General features: G+C 36.4%; 3 protein-coding genes across 6 annotated transcripts; 1 reads left to right on the forward strand and 2 right to left on the reverse strand.

The window, feature by feature from the left end:
* Nucleotides 1–618: 618 nt before the first annotated feature.
* Nucleotides 619–14,396, reverse strand: ofd1 (OFD1 centriole and centriolar satellite protein). Of its 2 annotated transcripts, none has more exons than XM_026271072.1 (22): nucleotides 14,140–14,396; nucleotides 13,358–13,534; nucleotides 13,077–13,145; nucleotides 12,957–12,984; nucleotides 12,742–12,849; nucleotides 11,604–11,740; nucleotides 11,346–11,519; nucleotides 11,159–11,265; nucleotides 10,084–10,203; nucleotides 9,820–9,893; nucleotides 9,643–9,734; nucleotides 9,383–9,572; nucleotides 8,095–8,225; nucleotides 7,027–7,138; nucleotides 5,648–6,013; nucleotides 4,365–4,491; nucleotides 2,862–2,959; nucleotides 2,632–2,673; nucleotides 2,425–2,546; nucleotides 1,411–1,587; nucleotides 1,192–1,259; nucleotides 619–1,119 (listed from the first exon to the last, which is right to left on the reverse strand). In XM_026271072.1, the coding sequence occupies exons 1-22, from the start codon at nucleotides 14,239–14,241 to the stop codon at nucleotides 1,074–1,076; spliced, it is 2,667 nt and encodes an 888-aa protein (XP_026126857.1). In that variant the 5' UTR covers nucleotides 14,242–14,396; the 3' UTR covers nucleotides 619–1,073. The 2 variants fall into 2 exon arrangements, with proteins under 2 accessions (XP_026126857.1, XP_026126856.1); XM_026271071.1 differs by having other exon boundaries at nucleotides 5,648–6,172.
* A 49-nt stretch (nucleotides 14,397–14,445) lies between these two features.
* Nucleotides 14,446–16,283, forward strand: trappc2 (trafficking protein particle complex subunit 2). Its single transcript, XM_026271079.1, has 5 exons — nucleotides 14,446–14,633; nucleotides 14,711–14,825; nucleotides 14,893–15,037; nucleotides 15,800–15,885; nucleotides 15,974–16,283. The coding sequence occupies exons 2-5, from the start codon at nucleotides 14,733–14,735 to the stop codon at nucleotides 16,070–16,072; spliced, it is 423 nt and encodes a 140-aa protein (XP_026126864.1). The 5' UTR covers nucleotides 14,446–14,633; nucleotides 14,711–14,732; the 3' UTR covers nucleotides 16,073–16,283.
* Nucleotides 16,277–21,807, reverse strand: rab9a (RAB9A, member RAS oncogene family). Of its 3 annotated transcripts, none has more exons than XM_026271076.1 (4): nucleotides 21,652–21,807; nucleotides 19,545–19,597; nucleotides 18,556–18,588; nucleotides 16,277–17,620 (listed from the first exon to the last, which is right to left on the reverse strand). In XM_026271076.1, the coding sequence occupies exon 4, from the start codon at nucleotides 17,592–17,594 to the stop codon at nucleotides 16,992–16,994; it is 603 nt and encodes a 200-aa protein (XP_026126861.1). In that variant the 5' UTR covers nucleotides 17,595–17,620; nucleotides 18,556–18,588; nucleotides 19,545–19,597; nucleotides 21,652–21,807; the 3' UTR covers nucleotides 16,277–16,991. The 3 variants fall into 3 exon arrangements, with proteins under 3 accessions (XP_026126861.1, XP_026126862.1, XP_026126863.1); XM_026271077.1 differs by having other exon boundaries at nucleotides 19,545–19,619; nucleotides 21,652–21,803; XM_026271078.1 differs by lacking the exon at nucleotides 19,545–19,597 and having other exon boundaries at nucleotides 21,652–21,803.
* Between the last annotated feature and the right edge of the window lie 792 nt (nucleotides 21,808–22,599).

Raw genomic sequence — 22,599 nt, forward strand, 5'->3', positions numbered from 1 at the left:
TTTTTAACTACAAATCTTACCATGATTGGAAACACTTTATACTTGTTTGTATGAAAGTAGCGAGATTTGGAGGCTTTTACCCAACTTTTTCTGCTCAGCTTTTATTTTATTTTTTTATTATTTTAATTTGATTAATGAATTATTTTATTTTAATAGTGCATTCAAACTGCATCGGTGTGATATGAACTCTATGACCAGCAAAAATAATAAGAATATTTTCAATGTTTTTTTTGGGAGGGATACAACAACAGTAACAAAATGTGCATTTGTAAATACTGACAAAATTGCTTTTTTTTTTCACTCTTGTTATTCATTCATCGTTTGACTCGAGCAGGACAGACTCTCACTGTATTGACATCAGCAGTATTTACCAGAGTTTAATGTTATAATCTGCTTTGTTTTCCTAGAGTTTTAGTCCATGTAATGTGTTCATATACTGTATAATACTGTCTTTTTAACCTTATAGTCTACCAATATTTTTAATAATTCATTTTAGGGGATTCCCTTAGTGTTTACAGCGGTTAAAAAAAAGAAAAGAAAAAAAATATTCTGTCCTAACGGTTTATATTATACTCTTTTATAAGCCCCAAGACCTTCATGACTTTCTTGTTTTTCATTATTATTATTATTAATTTCCCACAGTGTTTTCATGTATTATGCATGTATTTTGAAGGCTTTAACTCTGGTAATCTTGATCAACTGTGAACACACAAACTGCCCCAAACTGAGACGCTGAACGTGTGTTCAGGCCTTCAAACCAGCGATTGTATTTTATACACAAATAAAACCTGAATAAAAGACTTTCTGAGACTCACTGAGCTTTCTTTCAAATCATTGATCATTGATTTTTTAATCATGTGTCATTATGTTCAGCATTTGTGTACTTATAATATTCTCAGTCTTGCAGTGATCGAACAGCTCTTATGAATCAAATACAAAAGCAGATCATTAACAAAAGATACTAAATTTATTCAAGTCAGCATTAAAGTTGATAAAAACACTCATTCACACAATTCATTTTCCAGCTAGTATTTCAAGGTTTCTGTATAAAGTGTGAAGATACGGGGACTTGTTCACCAGAAGTCGTCGTCTGGCTCCTGGTGTGATATCAGCTCAACACTGCAGAACAGAGGAAGACTTGTAATGAAGCGTGTCTCACACACACACACACACACACACACACAGTGTTACCTGCGCTCCTCGTTCTCAGACTCAAACTCCTCCAGACTGTGCTTCTCTGACGCCTCCTGAGCTGAGCTCTGTGGTGTCAAACACAACCACATACAGTCAGGACAAATATCTACAAATGCTAAATGGATGGAAGGACAGACAAGTAATCCTAAAATATATTTAATAAACCAAATCTGGTGACAAACTGTGTGTTGTGATGCTGAAATGATGTCCGTGTACCTGCTGCTTCTGTTTGTCCTGCATGAGCATCATCATGTATTTGTGAAGCGGATTGGCCACATCATCTGCTCCTGGTCCCGCCTCCTCCGCTCCTCCTCCAATCACTGCGCTGGTTACTGTCACATGACCCTCTGTCCCCTCTCTGTGGTCTCCAGCTTGTTCCTCATGTTGATCCTCCTGACAGACGAAGAGTCGTTAGATCAAACAGACGTCTGAGAGTCAATCGATCAAACAACAGATGACTCTTATCAATCATCAGACTCCTGAACTTGTGCTATAGCTTCAATAACAATAAAAAAGATTCATCACTTAAAAAAAAAAAGAAGTTAAAACATTTTAGAAAAATATTTTATTTCATTTAAACTAAATGAAAATGAGACAAAAAAAGAAAATAAAAATTTAGTTTATTTCTCACTTTGGTTTAGTTTAGATTGATGTACCACAATAACTAAAACTAAAGCTTAAAAACCTAATAAAAATAAAATAAAAACTTTAAAAAGTACTAAAAACTAAAACTTAAATGAAAATAAGTAAAAAAAAAAATGTTAAAGTTGAAAAAATACATAGTATATATTTACACACATACACACACACACACACACACATATAAACCAATAATAAAGTTGTATTATTAGAAAAAACATTAACCAAAATTAAATAAAATACAACAAAATATTGTAGAAAATGAGAAATGTTGCCTTTGCATTTAGCGGAAATAAGCTGAAATAAAACTAAAACCATAATTAGAAATACATATATATTAGTGAAATAAACATTAACTGAAATAACCTTGGACTTATTATATTTCAGCTAGTTGTCATGGCTACCCTTCTCATTTTGGTTTAGTTTAGGTTAAAAGAAATAAACAAAAAAATATAAACTAAAACCTATACAGATAAATAAAAAAAGTTATAATAAAGACAAAAATAAAAACACAATGACTCTAATATACAGACAAAACTCAAATGAAAATGAAAACTATCTAAAAATACAAACATAATTTCAAATCTGTACTTGTATGTTAATGGTCTCGTGCTCTCGCTCCTCTCTCTCCTGCTCCTCCTCTCTCTCTCTCTCGCTCTCCCTCATCTTCTCTCTCCTCCTCTCCTCCTCCTCCACAGCTGCGTCATGTTCATCTGAAGCACACACACACACACACTCTCATGACACACGGCCAGATGAAGAGCATCGGTCACATGATCAGTCAGATGAGGGTCTCACCTGTGTGTGACTCCTGGAGTTTCTCCTGATCCACAGACAGCACTGAACACACACCAGATCTACTTTAGTTTCTGCAGATCATCGCAGATCAAACACACCAGAAGACCAGAACTACAAACACCACTCTACATCTTACTGACATCAAACCTTCACCAGGACATGTTAAACTCTGATATTTGCTGAATTCTGGGTAATTCTCATATAAACTGGAAATAGAAAGGAGTGTGTACATGGCACAGGGTCGGTCAGATCGTGAAGCGTGATCTTCTCCGGCTGAGGAGACGACGCTTCGGAGGAACTGGAGATGACTTCCTGCAGCTTGGGTGGACTGTGAAGTCAAAGAGAATTACAATAGAAATAAGGATATTTTAATGCACATTTGTCCATCACTTTTTCTAATGATGACCTTGATTGTCTTGTGAGTAAGAGAGAGTTTGATTCATTCGAGAAATCTGATTCATTTGAGAAATCTGATTCATTCGAGAAGTCTGATTCATTTGAGAAATCTGATTCATTTGAGAAGTGATTCATTCGAGAAATCAGATTGATTCGAGAAGTCTGATTCAACCTCTGTTTCATTCGAGAAATCTGATTCATTCGAGAAGTCTGATTCATTGGAGAAGTCTGATTCAATCTCTGTTTCATTCGAGAAATCAGATTGATTCGAGAAATCAGATTCATTCAAGAAAGCAGATTCATTCGAGAAATCAGATTGATTCGAGAAGTCTGATTCAATCTCGGTTTCATTCGAGAAATCTGATTCATTCGAGAAGTCTGATTCATTCGAGAAATCAGATTGATTCGAGAAGTCTGATTCATTCGAGAAGTCTGATTCATTCGAGAAATCAGATTGATTCGAGAAGTCTGATTCATTCGAGAAGTCTGATTCATTCGAGAAAGCAGATTCATTAGAGAAATCTGATTCATTCGAGAAGTCTGATTCAATCTCTGTTTCATTCGAGAAATCAGATTGATTCGAGAAGTCTGATTCATTCGAGAAGTCTGATTCATTCGAGAAAGCAGATTCATTCGAGAAATCTGATTCATTCGAGAAGTCTGATTCAATCTCGGTTTCATTCGAGAAATCAGATTGATTCGAGAAATCTGATTCATTCGAGAAAGCAGATTCATTCGAGAAATCAGATTGATTCGAGAAGTCTGATTCAATCTCGGTTTCATTTGAGAAATCTGATTCAATCGAGAAATCTGATTCATTCGAGAAGTCTGATTCATTCGAGAAGTCTGATTCATTCGAGAAGTCTGATTAATTCGAGATTCATTTGAGAAGTCGGATACATTTGAGAAGTATGATTTGTTTGACTCACTCCTGTGAATCAGTTTAAACTGTCTGTAAGCATGTATATATTTTTATCTTGCTTGCATTTTTTTTAGAATCGTTTTAAGCTTGGCTTGGGGCAAAAATGCCACCAAAATGTAAAAAAAAGGGGGGAAAACAGCTTTTGTGATTAAAGTGAGATATAAAAATGAATCAAAGTGTCTACAGTGAAATTGCATTTAGATCTGCTCATGTTGCATCAAAGATTTTTTCATGAAATGTTTATTTTTTTTTGCATTTACATTTACGTTTCTGTTGATTTATGAATGCAAGCTTTTTTTCCACATTTGCAGTGTATAAAAGCTTTTGTTGATGTAACTGAACTAATACACGAATAGCTGTACAAAGTGCCCTTCTAAAGGTAAATAAATGTGAAAGCTAATGTAAGAGCGGTGACCTGCGGCTGTGGCGAGTGGTGCTCTTCATCCTGGGGCTGCTGGGAGGACTGATGGAGCAGAGGCTTTCTCCTGCAGGGATCGGTGAGATCTGTCTCTCTGGGAACACCAGCGCCGCTCTGTCAGAGTCTGGGACAAACACACACAAACACTGCTTTTACAGGCTTCCTACACATCTACCATATACCAGTCAACACTTTTCCAGAATCAAGCGGTTTTAAAATGAACATGCTACATTCTGACTTTGTGTGCCAATTAGTTTGTGTTGGTAAATAACTGGAGGATTACTGTAGGATTGGGTGTTCTTGAAAGAGAGTTGTAGCTAAATAATATTGCAGTAAACGTTATGCTGATGCTCTGGCTGGTCAGGCAAATGTTTGTGCTTGTTTCGATTGTGATTGTCACTTGTGTGAAAGAGATTCGATTTGCCTCCGATTTCGGGATTTTGTCCGCAATTTCACATAATTTGTTGGTGGGTGAAAAATCGGCTTAAAATCGTGCAGTGTGAACTCAGCATTAGTTTTTTTTTTTTTTTTAAGAAAACAAGCAGTCAATAAATGAACAGAGTGCAAGGTTTTTTTTTTAAGAACAGAATCCTAATAGTGAGTGCTAGAGTAAGAGCGTCAAATAAAGATGGAAGAGATGGGTTTTTAGCAATGTGGTCTGAGAAAGTCAGCTGATCATCAATCATAACTCCAATGTTTCTGCCTGTTTTTGAAGGAGTTATGGTTGATGTGCCTAACTTGATGGTGAAATTGTGATGAAACGATGGGTTTGCTGGAATCACACGCAGTTCTGTCTTGGCAAGGTTGAGTTGAAGGTGATGGTCCATCATCCAGGAAGAAATGTCTGTTAGAAAAGCTGAGATGTGAATAGCTACCGTCGGATCATCAGGATGGAATGAGAGGTAGAGTTGAGTGTCATCAGCATAGCAGTGGTATGGAAAGCCATGTTTCTGAATGACAGAACCTAATGATGTCATGTAGACAGAGAAGAGGAGTGGTCCAAGAACTGAGCCCTGAGGCACCCCAGTAGTTAGATGTTGTGACTCATATTCTTTTTTTTTTTTTAAGATAAATGTGATTCAACTAAATTTTCTAAGTCAGTTTGATATGATTTAGGTTGAAATTACTTGTACAGCCTACTTAATTATATTTTTTAAATAAAATTAAGTTGAAGTTGGCGAAAGTTAAAAAAGTGATTTTGGAGTAGTGTTAATAAAATCTGACTGATTTCTTCCCTCCAAAACGCCAGTGCATTACTACCAGAAACAGATTTTACAGACCTTGTGTGAATGCGTGAGCGTCGTGATCGGCGTCTGCTCCGCGTTTGCTCAGCGGTGTGGAGGACAGACGTCTGGCTGGAGGAGAGATGAGTCTCAGCGGGTTTCTCTCTATTGGAGATGGGGTTCTGGTGAATTCCTGCTCAACAGGACATCCTGCAGAAGTGAAGCTCACCCTGGGCTGTGCTCTATAGGTCACTCTGGGAGGTGTGAGATCTTCAGCAGACGCTCGAGTGGCTCGGTGCTGGTGGCTCCTGTAAGCCTCCTCCAGACGCTCGGCCTCCTGCTCCAGCTCTCGTATCCGGGCCAGAGCGCTGCTTACCAGCTCAGAGTCACGCTTCACAGGCCACGGGCCCCTGAGGGCCGGCCCTGCTTCAGATAAATTAGTGTCAGAAGTAGCTCTGGGGTTTCTGAGCAGAGCCGTGTCTATGTAAAAGTCAGGAGGAAGCAGCTTGTCAGGAATCAAACTGAGAACAGAACGATCTACCAGGGAAGGCTTGGGATTGCGGAGGATCTCGTTCTCCAGAGCTGTTCCGATCACAGAACAACACGGCAAATAGAAGAGAGGAGAGAAAGAGTTTAGAGAGAGGAAAGCCAAAACCACCAAACACTGATGAAGAACAGGGTTCCCACAAACATGACCTTCCTGCCTGTTTGAGATTACTGGAAGAGGAGTTGGAAAATGAATGAGAAACCATTAAGAAAATTAAATGTTTAAAAAGATTTATATCCAACTCGAAAGTAAAATAAAAAAAATTTACTTACTGAAGAATGATTCCCAAATGAATTATTCAGAATGATTTGTGAGGTGGTTTGAAATCAAGTTACTAAAAAAAAAGATTCCCAAATGAATCCATAAATGACATTCATTCAGGAACATCTGTGAAGTGGTTTAAATGACTGATTGAAAAGAATTACTAAAGAATGATTTGTTTAAAAATGTTAAGTTACTAAGCATAGCTAGAGAAATGTGTATTCAGGCTTCAAGGCTTTTGTTGGCTGGGGGAACCCTGCATGAAATAAATACACGTTTGCAAGTTTTAAGCTTGCAAATTCATATGAAAGGCATTCATTCACAGAATAAGAAAAGATGCTAAATGTCTGATTCAGTGCAACCATCAAACTTACAAAATAATCAAACATGTAATGTAATGGCTGATGCTGCGTTCCACTAAATATGAGGAAAGTCCAACTTGGAAAAGCAGACTTCCTACCCTGAAACTCCTGTTTAGCAGAGATCTGATCGTATAACGTTATGTGACCATGGTGGCACCCAGAAGATAAGGGAGACACATTTACTTTAAACTGAACACAGCATGAGCTCACAGATTCCTTCTAGAGGTTTCAGAGACTCTCCAGACTCGCTGGCCTGCTGTGTGCACCTTGTTGTGTCTGCTGGAGCTGGAGCTGGAGCTCTTCAGTGTGAGCGTTCATCCACTTCACCCGCTCCTCACACTCCATCAGCTGAGCCTTCAACAGCACACACTGCTGCACCTACAGACAGAGAACCACACCCGCCAGCAAACACACAGATGAGACAGGAAATACATCACAGTCACATTCAACAAATAAAATGACATCAATTAAATATATATATATCTTTACACCCCCCACTCCCTGAAACATATTTCTTTGCAATGCTTTTGAATGTTTCACTTTCGATAAACAATTATTATTACTATTACAATTTAATATAAAATATTTTAAAAAGTAACAACTTTACCAGCATTTCCCTAAAATTATCATTATTGTGATCTGAATGTTTCACGTTTGAATATGTTGTTATCACTATTATTAACAGATTCATTAATAATAATAATTATAATAACATAATTAATAATAATTATAACAGAATTAATAATAATAATAATAATTTTTGTTATTGCTATTAATAATATATTATATTATATTAATATAATTTCCCGCAAAATACTTACTATTAATAATTATTGTTTTCGAGTAATTATTATTATTATTATTATTATTATTATTATTATGTATTGAATATGTAATTTAGATTTTTTATTTGTTCCTTTTTTTGTTTTAAAAGATCATATTCTTAATGTTTAATTACAATTTTTATTTATTTTATTATGTATAATTCCCCCAAAATCCTCAGTATTGTAATACATCTGTGTATCTGAATAATATTATTATTATTATTATTATTACTACTTCAATCAAATATTAAAACTTATTGTAATATGTAATTTTCCCCCAATGTTTTATTGTAATTCATCTGAATCTTACACTTTTAATAATAATAATAATAATAATAATAATAATAATAACATAAAAATATTTGAAAAAGTACAAAAAAAAAATGATTTAAAGGTCCTCTTGTTGAGAGTTGTAGTGAGATTCCCCTTTAAATCTAAAGTGAAACACAGTCATGTTTCTTCACTGAGGGAATGATGTCATCAGGAGCTCTAGACGCCGCTGGGACAGACCTCGTGCTGCAGCTGTGTGTGTAAGACGTTCTTCTGCGTCTCTAAGTCTTCCTGGTCCAGTTTGTGTGCCGTCTCCAGTCTCTTGAGCTCGGCCTGCAGTGCCAGCTGCTCCTTAGACGGCGCGCTGAGCTCTGAACGACAAACACAAACCTGTTACACATTACACTTACAACTTTTGCTAAAACCTGACTTTATTGTGCATCTAATTTAAGCTCATAATGCAAAAAGCCTGAAAGAGTGTTGTGCAGTGAGGATCCTGCAGTGTTACAGAGAAACAGAGGGTGTGTTGAACAAGCCGAACTCTGAAGCGCTCCTCTGTCCTTCACCCCCCCCGCGCTCCTCTTTTTCCCAGCAAATGCACAATTGCAGCCAAAAGAGCCAAATTAAGAAGCGGAGCACATCCACACAGACCACTTCTGTGTTTGTTATCCCTGTTTGACCCCGTTAGATTTCAGACTCAACTGCTCAAACTTGATTTCAACAACAGCATCTTTCCCAGAACTCATACTCTGCGTAGTTTTGCATATTTAGTCTGTAAATGTTTGCTGTTGGTTTTATTCCTCCTCAGAATAGACAGACAAACAAATTGGCTGGAAACGAGAAGACTTTTTACCATCTCGATCCTGCCGAAACATTACTGATAAATGGAATCGATTATGAGGGCCAAATCATAAAAAATGAAATCTCTTTCAAATCATAAACACACTTGAATTTGATTGACAGTTTGAGAATAAGCAATAAGCTTGTTGAAAGTTGAATGGAAAACATTGTTGTTGTTTTTTAAACTTGCACTCTAACTCTAACTAAAAGTCTAATCTTTTTTAAAACTGGAAAGGTTTACACATTATATATATTTAATTTAATTTAATATATAATGTTGTTGTTATTATTATTATTATTAATATTATTTTTTATTTTATAAGTTGAGAAGTTAAACAACTCAAGCTTATGTCAATAAAGAATTGCATTTCAGATAAAACACAAAAGTAAGAAAATTCAGTTTTGAATCAGACAAATGAATGAAAAGTTGCAATATTTTCACATCGAAAATGGCTATTTCATATTGTAAAAATATTTCACAAATTTTTGACCAAATAAATACAGCTTTGGTGAGCAGGAGAGTCTTCTTTCATAAAAAAAAATATATATATTTTGAATCGTTTTGAAGACGCATCAATAAGATGATTGATATTTATTAGCCCGCCCTAGTTCTGATAATTTATTGGGTTGCTCCTGTAATGATGTTAATGCACCGAGCTGGGAAGGTAGAGAGGAAGTGGAGCTGGACCTCGTCTGAGTCTCTGGTTCTCCTGCTGCTTGTCCTCCAGCTGTTCCTTCAGCAGTCTGATGTTCATCTGCTGCTCCTGAGCGTCTCTCTTCAGCGCTGGATAGTCACTCATGTTCTCCAGTCTCTCTCTCAGCAGCTCGTTCTGTTGGGTCAGAAGAGACGCCTGCGCTCGGGACGACTCCAGCTCCATCTACACCACACATCAACATCATCATTTCAGGCATTACTGTAGTACAGATGGATTATGGGAGCAGTTTTACCAGCAGACGTTTCACTTCTGATACACTTCTCTCATGCTCTTCTGCTTTCGCATCAATAAGAGCAGATTCCTTCTGCAGACGAAGCGTTTCTTCTGCAAATGAAAGAAGAAAACATCAACAGGATCAATAGAAGACTGGATCCAGTAGCAGTTATATTTGTCTTTTCTAAACTCAGACCTTTAATCCTTCGCTCATTTTCGGTCAGTTTCTCGGCTCTCTTCGTGTAATCCTCCTTCAGCTCGAGCTGATATCTAAAACAGATTATGATGACATCTATGAATATGATTCAACTGTACATTCATTCACTTTACAAAAACACACAATGCAAAGACTTTTTAATGTCTTTATTTGATGAAAAATATTATTAGTTATAATAGCTGTTTTAATAGCAGGATAATAGCAGGAGCGCCACCTGCTGGACTCATGGAGTTGATGACTTACTTCTCTAACTCGCTCTTCAGTTTCTGGTCAAACGTGTCTTCCAAGGTCTTCACAGACAGCTCTCTCCTCCTCAGAAGATCCTCCATGGTCTTCACCTTCTCCTCATGCAGCTTACAGCTTCTGCATCATTACCACAAAATACTATATTCATATTATAATATCAAACATTATATACATGATATTATGAACAAAACATTCAAGTCAACAAGTCAAAAGAGAAGCAGGGATTTCATCCTCCTTGATCTGTTCAGGTCAAAGGTCATGACCTATAAGAACACTGTCAGCTTCAGAAGTAAACACTTCCTCCACTTCAGAGCTGACAGCAGTGATATTTGAGTAATATATACTTTTATAGTATTTATTCAGATTTTGAATGACCTATTTTTAAATATATTTTCATTTAATTTAGGTAAAACTTTAGTAGATTTGTTATGCGATTTTATCATGTTTTTAATTATTTTTTTATTATTTACTTTATTATTATTTTACTTCATTTTAATTGTAATTTGTTTTAATATTTTATTTATTATAATATAATATAATAATGATATTTTTAATTATTTATTTTATTTTAATTTTTAATTAGTTCAATAATTTCAATTATTTGCCAAGGCAACATTTTAAATGTTCATTTAGTTCAAATTCATCAAACATTGATATTTTATTTTATATCAGCTTTATTTCAATAACTAAAAACATGTTTAATAGTTTTAGAAAAAAATAATAACACATTGAAAGAAACTCATCAGAGCTGATATCATCTTATTTTAGTATGATTTCTATACTATTAGAGGATTTTTCAAGAAGTAAAATTATTGTTTTTATTTTTAAATTTTCATATTAATCAATATGAATTTTTTTAAATATTTTTTTTTTCATTTAATTTTAATTTCATATTACATTTTAGTCGCTCTGTTATGCGATCCTGTCATATATTAGTTTTTTATTTAAGTGTTAGTTTAATAATAAATCTAGTTTGTTATTGCACTTTCAGTTGTCGTTTCGTAATGCTAGTACTCCTCCGCAGTGAAAGAAGCACACGCATGTTCTGGTTCAGATAAGCAGCTGTACTCACTTGTCGAAGGCCTCCATCCTCTGTTTCAGCTCAATGTCTCGGCTCCGCACAGACTCGATCTCTTTCAGCAGGGCTTGTCTTTGAGCATACATCTCCTTTTCCTCGATCTGGATCAAGTGAACCGTTCGAGATGTCATGATGTGTTTGTGTTATGCGTGTATTGGTTGACAGAGCTGAGACTCAGTACCTCCTGTGATTTCTGTAGCCTCTCGATGGCGTTCTTCTCTCGGCTCATCAGTGCCTCAGACTTCAGCTCAAACGTTCTCTCCAGCTCTCGCCGCAGCTCCAGGATCTCTCTCCGTGAAGCCTCCTTCTCGTCTCTCTTCACCTTCGTGATCTCCACCTCCATGAAGTGCTGAAGCTGTGTGAGGACGGCACAAACGCTCGGTTGAGATCTTGAGCGCTGTCACAATGGAAAGGGATGAGGGGATAAACGCAGTCGGACCTTAGCTTTGAGCTCCAGCTGTGCTTGCTCCTGGATCTCCTTCCTGTACTCCGCCAGCTTGACCTCGACTGACCCCCAGCGGTCTCCTCTGTGCCGAAGCACTTCATACTCCTCGTCAATCAGCTGCAGCTTCTCAACTTCACCACAGACAAGGATGAAGAACACAGTTTGTTACACTCTTTCCTTATGTTTAATATGACTATGACTATGTATAATATGTATTTGTCCTCACAGTGGCACATACATAACACAAACACATAACCAGTTAAAAAAATGTTTATGTTTTTGAAGGATTTGTCTTCTGCTCTTCTCTTCTACTATCAAAAATACTGTACAAATTTGGGCATTTAATTAGAATTTAAACCAAGTGTTTTCTGTGTGATTCTGTGTTAAAGTGTAATTTATTTCTGTGATGCTCCGCTGTATTTTCAGCATCATTCCTCCAGTCTTCAGTGTCACATGATCTTCAGAAATCATGAAAATATGATGATTTACTGCTCAAGAAACATTTCTGATTATTAACAATGCTCAAAACAGTTGTGCTGCAAAATATTTTTGTGGATAAATTTGTTTTTGTGGATTCACAGATGAACAGAAAGTTAAAATTATTTGATATAGAAATCTTTTGTGACATTATACAAGTCTCTACTTTGACTTTTGAGCAATTTATAAATTTCTTCTCTGTTTTTCTTTTTAAAACTTACTTTTTTAATGGCAGTGTATTATGGTTTCCACAAAAATATTGTGCAGCACGACTGTTCAACATTGATAATAATCAGAAATGTTTCTTGAGCAGTAAATCATCATATTTTCATGATTTCTGAAGATCATGTGACTCTGAAGACTGGAGGAAATACATTACACTTTAATACAGATTCACACAGAAAACAGATATTTAAACCGTAACAATATTTCATAAGTTTTACTCTAGTTATATACAAATAAAAGCTGCATTAGTGAGCATAAAAGAATGGTTGAATTTTAAAAGGGGTCTATTCATTTACTTGTATAAACTATTATGAGCACTGTTGGCATTGTTTTGAAGGCTGTAATGTTTAATAAATGAACACGTGTTGATCTTTGTGAATGCTGGGTGTTCTTCAGACTCTGAGGAGTTTGGACAGAAGCGAAGGCGTACCGAGTGATTCTTTATGAGCTGATACAGAGGTGCACTGGGTCGAAGCATCGCAGCAGTCTCTGTAAACGTGATGTTCAGTGAGCTCTGTGAAGAGACTCATCAGGAAACCTGCAGGAATAAAACAACATCCATCATCCTCATCTTCATCACAGAGAGCAGTGTCAGTATCTCACGGTGAAACAAAGGGAAAACGTTGCTGTATAATCGTCCTGTACCTGTCTGTCCCTTCTGAACATCCGACGCCTGCCCGAATGAGAAAGAACCAGAAATAGGGAAATGTATTAACTACTTCAAACACATGTATACATACACTGAAGAAATGTGAGTTTTATTACCAGAGATCTGTACAGCGGTGTGTGAGGACTGATCTTCATGAGCTGCAGAAGCTCTCTGGCTGATAACACCTACACAAGTCCAACACAAACAAGATCTGGTCTTGGTTTAAATGGGTCAAATCATGCTTTTTAGTGTATTGTTTTCCATGAGGTTTATTCCTAATCTTTATTTAATAAATAGAGTTCCAAAAACAGTTTTTCACGAGCGTTTTCCTAACAGCCTGGTGATGGAATCATGCAGCAGAATCGTAAAACAGCAAGTATGAAGTCATGTGGATCACCTTGTCTTTGCTCATCCCACACTCAGGGAGGAAGACCGAGAGCGTGTAGTCGCAGCCGACGCTCCGCAGGTGATGGACGATCACGCTGTTGCATGCGGTGACTAACACCGAGTGAGCGTCTGCTCTCCTCAGCGCCGCCGGCTGCAGCTCCTGGATCAGCTGATTCCTCAGCTGCGTCTGCACAACACACCACAGACACACAACACTTGACTGAACCCGTACTGCAGGAGGACACTGTCTGTGAGGCCTGCAGGTTATACACATCTGCAGTGTGATTATACAAGGTTTTCAGTGTGTTCAATCCTGTTCCAGATCTTACACACTGGATTATGACTAGATTACAGCTGAAGATGAAGCAGGCTGTTCCTGGACTGACCAGACACAGACAGACTGACAGATCGAAGAACGATAGATCGACGGACAGAACAAGAGACTCAATGATACATAGGACAATAAACAGACAGATAGATAGAGTATATAGACAAACAGACAGACTGATGTATAGATAGATAGATAGATAGATAGATAGATAGATAGATAGATAGATAGATAGATAGATAGATAGATAGGCAAATAAAAATAACGATAAATTGAATCACAGATAGATAAACAGACATAAAACTGCAGAAAGACAGAACGACAGAATGAGACACAGATAGCTGTAGAAGACAAGTTTAGGTCTCGGGTTTTGGTCTTTGCGTGAGCACAAGTCAGTAAACATCACAGTGTTGCCGTTATGAATATAATAACTATTATAATAATAGTCATCTGAGGACACGGACCTTCAGCGCGTCCAGAAGCCCGCGGCTCCTGAAGGTCTGATAGAGCTTCTGTCGCATCTCATCCGGGGACAAACTCTGCTCTCCGCTCCCAGACATCACCATTCACCGACAAACACGAGCATTCACCGATAATCGATCGACATCCACCGAATTAATCGATCAGTAATGCGCCACTGCCTGTTTCTTAGCAACGCGCGCCGCAGCGCTTTAAAAATCCTAACTGACAACAGACTGTTGTGTTTCCGGACTCGGCGTGATGACGTCAGAATGGCAGAGCGCTCTCATTGGCTGTTTTGTGTCAGCTGGATCAACGCACCGGAAACGGGAACTCTTGATCGTGTTTGTTCCTCATCTGCTGTAGTTCAGTTTATATTCAACTATTATCAACAATATTCGCTTTGTGACTTACATAATTCGTTATTTATTTAAAGGAGGTGTTGTTAGATGGCTTATAATTTCTGAACAAACGCCGAACTGACGTCACAATTGCTGTGGTGAGATGTGTTTACATGTGCATCAGTGTTTATGTAGATTAATATGTAATAACTGACCGCTGGTTTCATGTTTACAGCTCTGAACTCTGATTATTAACCATGTCGGGGAGTTATTATTTCGTTATGGTGGGTCATCATGATAACCCCGTGTTTGAGATGGAGTTTCTCCCTCCTGGAAAGACTGAATCAAAGGTGAGCCTCATCATAATAACCCTGATGTTAGAGTTATGATCTGATGCTGATGTGTCTGCTGCTGCAGGATGACCACAGACATCTGAACCAGTTTATCGCTCATGCTGCTCTGGATCTGGTGGATGAGAACATGTGGCAGTCCAACAACATGTACCTGAAGACCGTGGACAAGTTCAACGAGTGGTTTGTCTCTGCCTTCGTCACAGCTGGACATATCCTTCTCACACACTGCACTGCAGGACACAGAGACATGTGCATTATTACACAGTCACATAAATCAGGTTTTATTTTTGTAATTTCTATTTTATTTTTAGTATATATAATATTTAGCATATTTGATGATAATATGAATTTAAATTAAGATTTTTATACATTTAAATTATATATATATATATATATATATATATATATATATATAAATAAATTATTATTTATTTATAAAAAATATTAATTAAATTTTTAATTCTAAGTATTTTGTAATTGTAATATTTCAGTATTGATTTCGACTAGATTCAGTTAAATCTTTTTTTATATAAATGGTGAATTGTATTTTATTTCAAGTAGCAGTTTTAGTTTTATAATAACTCAGATTTTTTATATACATTTTTTTATGTATAAAGCTTTGAAAATCTGAAAAACAAAATCTACTTTGCATTGTTTTTTATAAAAAATTATAGAAATAAAGTAAAATAAAGTTAATTTTATATTTGCAATTTTTGTATAACAAAGTATCCCAGGTACTGCCATCTGATTTTTATTTCTAAGGCTGATAAATATTTATTTTTTGTATTTATCTATTTTGGCATTATTTATTATATTATAATAATAAAAAACACCCTGCTATGTGTACTGCACTAAGCTGAGACTTGAAGCACTTTTATATCATTGCTCTTTGGTGGATTTGCATTGCTTCTATTGTCTTCACTTGGATAAAAGCATCTGATTAAATGTTTTATTCCTTAACCCTCACATACATATGAGATTTATTATGCTCCATGATATTCGGCAAGAGGACGGAATCAAGAACTTCTTTAATGATGTGTATGATCTGTACATCAAGGTAACATCTGTATTATTCTGTAGTGATATTTCAGTGCCATATAAATGCATTGCATTTGTTTTAAAATATTTTTTTATTTTTTACCCAGTTTGCAATGAATCCCTTCTATGAAGCCAACGCACCGATTCGCTCCACAGCTTTCGACAGGAAAGTGCAGTTTCTTGGGAAGAAGCATCTGATCAGTTAATTCTTGTTAGTAAATCTACATGTTTCTGTTGTCATGCATCAATATACAGCTGTGCTGTTCATGTTTCAGTCGTTTTTACTCATCATTACCAGCTTATCTTCACATTCTTACCTTTTCTGCAGAAATTACACCTATTATTGTCATCTGCATGCTGATTACTGTTGTCTATTAATAACCTCACATCAAATAAACAATTCCTTCAAGTACTGTTCAATACTTCTTTAATTTCAATTCAACAATGTACAATATTGAGATTTTAGTGCTTCTTTTCAAAGTGCATTTTCATCCATATTTTAGTACAAGTACTGTGTATATTTTTGGCACTCTCTACATAATTATGTTAATATATATTAGAAATGGTCACACAGTGTATGAACACCTGTCCTGCATTAGTTAATCATAGTAATAGCAAAAGAAAATCACATGAAATGCACACTGCAAGACAAATCAGCATTTCAGTCTCGTTTTCCAGTAAAATATATGAACGTCCTTAAAACAAGAAGCATTTACTGAAGAATCAAACTGCATGTGACAGACTTGTTAAATTCAATATATATGTCAGATGGAAAAAAGTGCAGTGATCTTACACAGCTGTGCTTTAAGGAGGTTATTTTTAATGGAAAACAAGAAATCAAAAGCAGGTTTTCGCAGTGCATTTATTGCATTTGCTTTTCACTATTTGACTCCCATGCACGACAAAATGATATCCGTCTATCTATGCAATAACCTGCTCGAATCCCAGAGGACAGATTTATATGTATGTATATATATTTATAGAAGACATCTGAATGCACAGAATCTTTTAAATTCATGCATGTCAGTTCAGACACAAGAACGCCACCCAATGAAAGCAACCCAGTGTTAAGGAGTAAGTGCAGCCGCTGATCACTGGAGGATCATTTAATATGAAGCTGGTCTGTTAACAGCACGCGGTGCTGCGAGGCTTTCTGTGCAGGTTGACGGTGTCTGTTGGAATCAAATGCTCGTGTCGATCCTCCAAAGCCAGAACTCTTCTGACGGCTTCCTCGAACGCGACCGCAACATTAGTCGCATCTTTAGCGCTGGTCTCGAAGTACGGGTATCCTCCGCTTTCCCTGCACCACTCCTGAGCTTCCTCGCTGGTCACCTGCCTCTCCGTCACGTCCACCTTGTTTCCCAGAAGCACGAACGGGAAGCTGTCGGGCTCCTTGACGTCGGCGTAGAAGATGAACTCCTTCCTCCAGTTGTTGAGGTTGTGGAAGCTCTGGCTGTCGTCCACGCTGAAGGTGAGCAGGCAGCAGTCGGAGCCGCGGTAGAAGGGCGTCCGCAGGCTCCGGAATCGCTCCTGACCCGCCGTGTCCCAGATCTGCAGCGTGACCGTGCGGCCGTCCACCTCCAGGTCTTTATTGAGGAACTCCACGCCGATGGTGTGGAAGAGATGGGCGTCGAACTTGTTGGTGACGTAGCGGTTCATGAGCGAGCTCTTTCCCACTCCACCGTCGCCCAGGAGAATGACTTTAAGAAGAGATGATTTAGATGACATGGTGTTTGTAGACGACGTCCTGTGAACTGAAGAACAGCATCTTAAAGACTGAAACAATGATTCTCCAATAAAACCCTTTGAGAAATGCACATGTTGCTAAAAGAAGTCTTTCTGCATGCTGAGGCTGCATTTATTTGATCTATAATACAGTAAAAACTATAAAATTGTGAAAAATTATTGTTATTTAAAAGAAGTGTTTTCTGTGTGAATCTGTGTTAAAGTGTAATTTATTTCTGTGATGCGCAGCTGTATTTTCAGCATCATTCCTCCAGTCTTCAGTGTCACTTGATCTTCAGAAATCATGAAAATATGATGATTTACTGCTCAAGAAACATTTCTGAGTGTATTTTGTGGAAACAAAGTTTAAGGACTGTGGTAAAAAAAAAAATCTTTTAATAATCAATTTAATAATCAAGAATGCATTATATTGATCAAAAGTGAATGTAAATAAATTTATAATATTACACAAGATTTTATTTCAAATAAATGCTGTTCTTTGAACTTTCTATTCAGAAAAGAATCCTGAAAAATAAAATGCATCACGGAACAACAATAAAATACATTTTAACATATTCAAATAAAAAAGTTATATTAAATTCCAAGAAATATTACACAATTTTTACTGTTTTGATCAAATAAATGCAGCCTTGGGAAGCAGACGAGTGGCTTTCAAAAATATTGTAAAAAATAAAATAAATAAATAAATTATTCCAGACTTTTGACTGTTTGTGTATATTATTTCTTTTAGTAAACACCTGTAAAAGTGTTAATATTTGATATACTTGAATAAACACATATGTGGCTCTCAGAATGGTGCCGAAGAACAAATGTAGTCCTAACAGGTGAAGAGGGGTTTATAAAACATTGTAGCCAAGTTTCATTTCTGTAAAACAGTTTGTTTAAAAATAAACGGATTCAGAAATTTGACTCGATTTCAAAAGAAGAAGTAGGTTTCACTTACCTTTACTGCCTCAAATAACTCATCATTCAAAACCTAGAAAAAATACATAAATCCTTAAATGAGAAATATTATCCCGACATACTAGACTAATCACATTAAGATCTATGCAACAGAGACTTATTGTAATGGGTTTTCTGCATATATTATTAAAGTATTCAGTTATTCATGCTGAAGTGAGATGTGTTTCTGAAATACTTCACACACAGCACATTACATCTCAGGTATTATTATTATCCATGATGTATGTTTCTGTATGCAGTATAATGATGATGTAGGTTTTACACAAAAAGCAGAAATATAACCAGTAAAGCATGTAAATTTAAACATTTTTTAAATAACTACATTATGTTTAAACATTCAATAATTGGTTTAGTTTTAAGGTTTTATTTTAGCATTTTGTTGAAACTTTCAAAAACAAATATCATTTTTAACAGTTTTATTTTAGGTTATTTATTTATTGTGTCAGTGTGTGTGAAAATAAATATGTAATTATGCTTAAACATCCAAAAACTGATATAATTTAAAAAAGGGTTTCATTTCAGTTTTATTCTGTGTAAATAAATACAACATTATGTTTATACATTAAATAACTGATATCATTTTTAATGGTTTTATTTCTGTTTTCTATTAAATTTATGCTTACACATCAAATAATGAATATATTTTTTATTATTTTATTTCTGTGTAATATTTTTTTTTAAAAACATTCAAAAACCAATATAACTTTTTAAAGGGTTTTCTATTTTTGTGAAAATAAAACCAACATTTTATTCAAATATCCAGTATCTGATAAAACTTTGATGCTTTCATTTGTGTTAGTGTAAAAACAAAAACGACATCATGACTATACGGCAACAACAGAAACCTATAATCCTCATCAGCACTAGGTCAGTCTCTGCTCTAGACACAGGTCAAGCTAGCGTGACTCGGACAGGTCAGTAATGCTGGACATGAGGAGGAGTTGAGCGCTAATGAAGCTTGAGACTCACAGTAGTTTTCTCTCAGCTGCTGGCGGTGACTCGGTCATGTGCTCCTGTCTGTCCTGGATCACATGCAACAGTGTGCTTTACAATTCAGCCGACATGCACCACAGCCAGAGTTTACACACACACACACACACACACACACACACACACACACACACACACACACACAGAACGACTTCAGTACAGTTACACAGGCCTGCTGGAGAAACACTGCACAGAGCTGCACGGTATTAGTGCAAACTTAATCATTATTTTTACATGGAAACTTTTTTTTTTCTTTCTTTCCATTCAATTTATTTTTGAGGTTCAATTTGACCAGCAAGACAAAACTAATTTCCTGAGAACATCTTGTCATCTTATGAAATATAAATGTGATTGAAACTATTAAACAAGTGGCTGAAACTGCTTATATGGCTAATATTTAAAATATTTATAACACCGCATCAAATACTTGATTCTGATTGGCCAATCCATGCAATCACAAAAATATATCATATTATAATATTATTTAGAAATCCTACTATCGATCTATCTACAGTGGGGCAAATAAGCTTGTGATACACAGGTGATTTTTCAAGTTTTCTCACTTACCAAGAATGGAGAGATCTGTCATTTTCATTGTAGGTACACCTCAACTGTGAGAGACAGATTCTAATAGGATTTTTTTTAATAAAATTTCCATTTTATTGCATTAAAGTAAATATTTGATACAACTTAATATTCGGTACAGAAACTTTTGTTTACAGTTACAGAGGACAGGCGTTTCCTGTAGTTCTTGACCAGGTTTGCACACACTGCAGCAGGGATTTTGGCCAGCTCCAGATCGTTCAAGTTTTGGGGCTGTAGCTGGCCAACATGTCTTTTCAGCTCACTCCATAGATCTTCTATTGGGTTCAGGCGTGGAGACTGGCTAGTCCACTCCAGGACCTTGAATGCTTCTTACGGAGTCACTCCTTTCTCGCCCTGGCTGTGTGTTTGGGGTCATGGTCAAGCTGGAAGACCCATCTTCAATGCTCTTGCTAAGGGAAGGAGGTTGTTGCCCAAAATCGCCCAATACATGGCCCCTTCCATCCTCCCCTCAATACAGTGCAGCCGTCCTGTCCCCTTTACAAAAAAAAAAAAACCCCTTAAGCATGATGTGTCCACCCCCATGCTTCACGGTTGGGATGGTGTTCTTGGGGTTGTACTCATCCTTCTTCTTCCTTTTACTAATGGTAACCATTGAGACTGTGGTCCCAGCTCTTCAGGTCATTGACCAGCTCCTCCGGTGTAGTTCTAGGCTGACAGGTGTCTTCTATACAGGTAACAAGTTCAAACTGGTGCAGTTAATACAGGCAATGAGTGGAGGATAGGAGGGCTTCTTACAGACTAACTAACAGCTCTGTGAGAGCTAGAATTCGTGCTGGTTGGTAGGCGATCGAATACTCATTTCATGCAATAAAATGGAAATTAATTATTCAAACAATGTGATTTTCTGTTTTTTTGTTTTGTTTTACATTCTGTCTCTAACAGTTGAGTGTACTTACAATGAAAATTACAGATCTCAGCATTCTTTGTAAGTGGGAAAACTTTAAAAACCCGGCAGTGTATAAATTCTTATGACCAAATACACACACACACACACACACACACACATATATATATAAAATGTATTACTATTATTAGATTACATATTGCTTAAGGAAACAAAGTAATACAATAAATGGTGTCATGTATTAATTTGTATAATAATTTATGAATAGTAATATAATTCTGATTTATTTTGAACACGTGGTAACGATAGTTTGAATCGGGATGTATTAATGATTATTAAATCACTAATACAACACTATATCGCTTGAAATAACACATTTATTTTGAGATGAAATATGAGCCGGACTTGTTTTGATGATATTCGCCCTGTTGATTTATTTACTAAACTGCACGAGCAGCGGTTAACAAACCAAACGAGGACGTCGTTTATAATGAAGAAACCCATAAATGAGTGAGGTGTTGAACTTGAGACTAAACGACACAAAGTGAGTCAGTCAGGAGGAAATAAACAGCTCGAACTGGAGCTCAATAACCGCGGATCTAACGCAGACTTGAGCTGAAAGAGATTTGATCTCACCTGCTGCTGCTTCTGAACACATCGAGCTTCAGGAACCGGAAATCTAGATTCGATCATAAGAAACAAAACAAGCAATAAAGCCGAACGTAACGAGTTTAGGAGCTCTTCCTCTGATCTCTGATGGTGCCGCTCTCCTGCAATCCTATTGGCTGGTGAGTGTCATGTGACCCCACTGGCTGATAGTCGATCACGTGATCATAAACAGAAGAGCTGATCCAAACATTCGTACTGGTACACAGATACACAGTACGATGATTTGTGTTTTATATATATATATATATATATATATATATGTATATATATATATATATATATATATATATATATATATATATATATATATATATATGGTGTTCCTGTAGCTCAATTGGTAGAGCACTATATATATATATATATATATATATATATATATATATATATATATATGGGTGTGAATCAGATGCTTTGAGGTAATTTTGGAAATGAAATTAAAGCACACAAGTTTGTGCACTAATTAGGACCAGAGACATGAGCACCATACAAAAGTATCTTTATTAAGACCAATTTATTAAAAACCTAGTCAATAACACACAGGGTGGAAGGCCAAGGTCTCAACTTGGACCATAAAAGAGTTTACACACAAAAAGGAGGAGAATTCACACAATCACTCTTTGAAAACTGTAACAGAGTAACACAAACACAACCCGAAACACACTATCAGTCACACCCCAAAAGTACACGCATATAACAAATGATCACAAGGATAAATCGGTATAGAGACCAACTTAGTACATTTACCCACCCAACACTTTCACTCAAAAAAGCTAATAAACCCAACCCCAAAGACTACAAGATAGCTAAAATAGACGTGATAATTCCCCTGATAGCAATCAGTTCAAGAAAGGAATCAATCAATAAATAAACAAGACAAAACAAATCAGCAGAATTTTGACCACTCTGACCTCAAAT

Source organism: Carassius auratus, chromosome 9 (genome assembly GCF_003368295.1).
Source record: "Carassius auratus strain Wakin chromosome 9, ASM336829v1, whole genome shotgun sequence".
Lineage (NCBI taxonomy): Eukaryota > Metazoa > Chordata > Actinopteri > Cypriniformes > Cyprinidae > Carassius > Carassius auratus.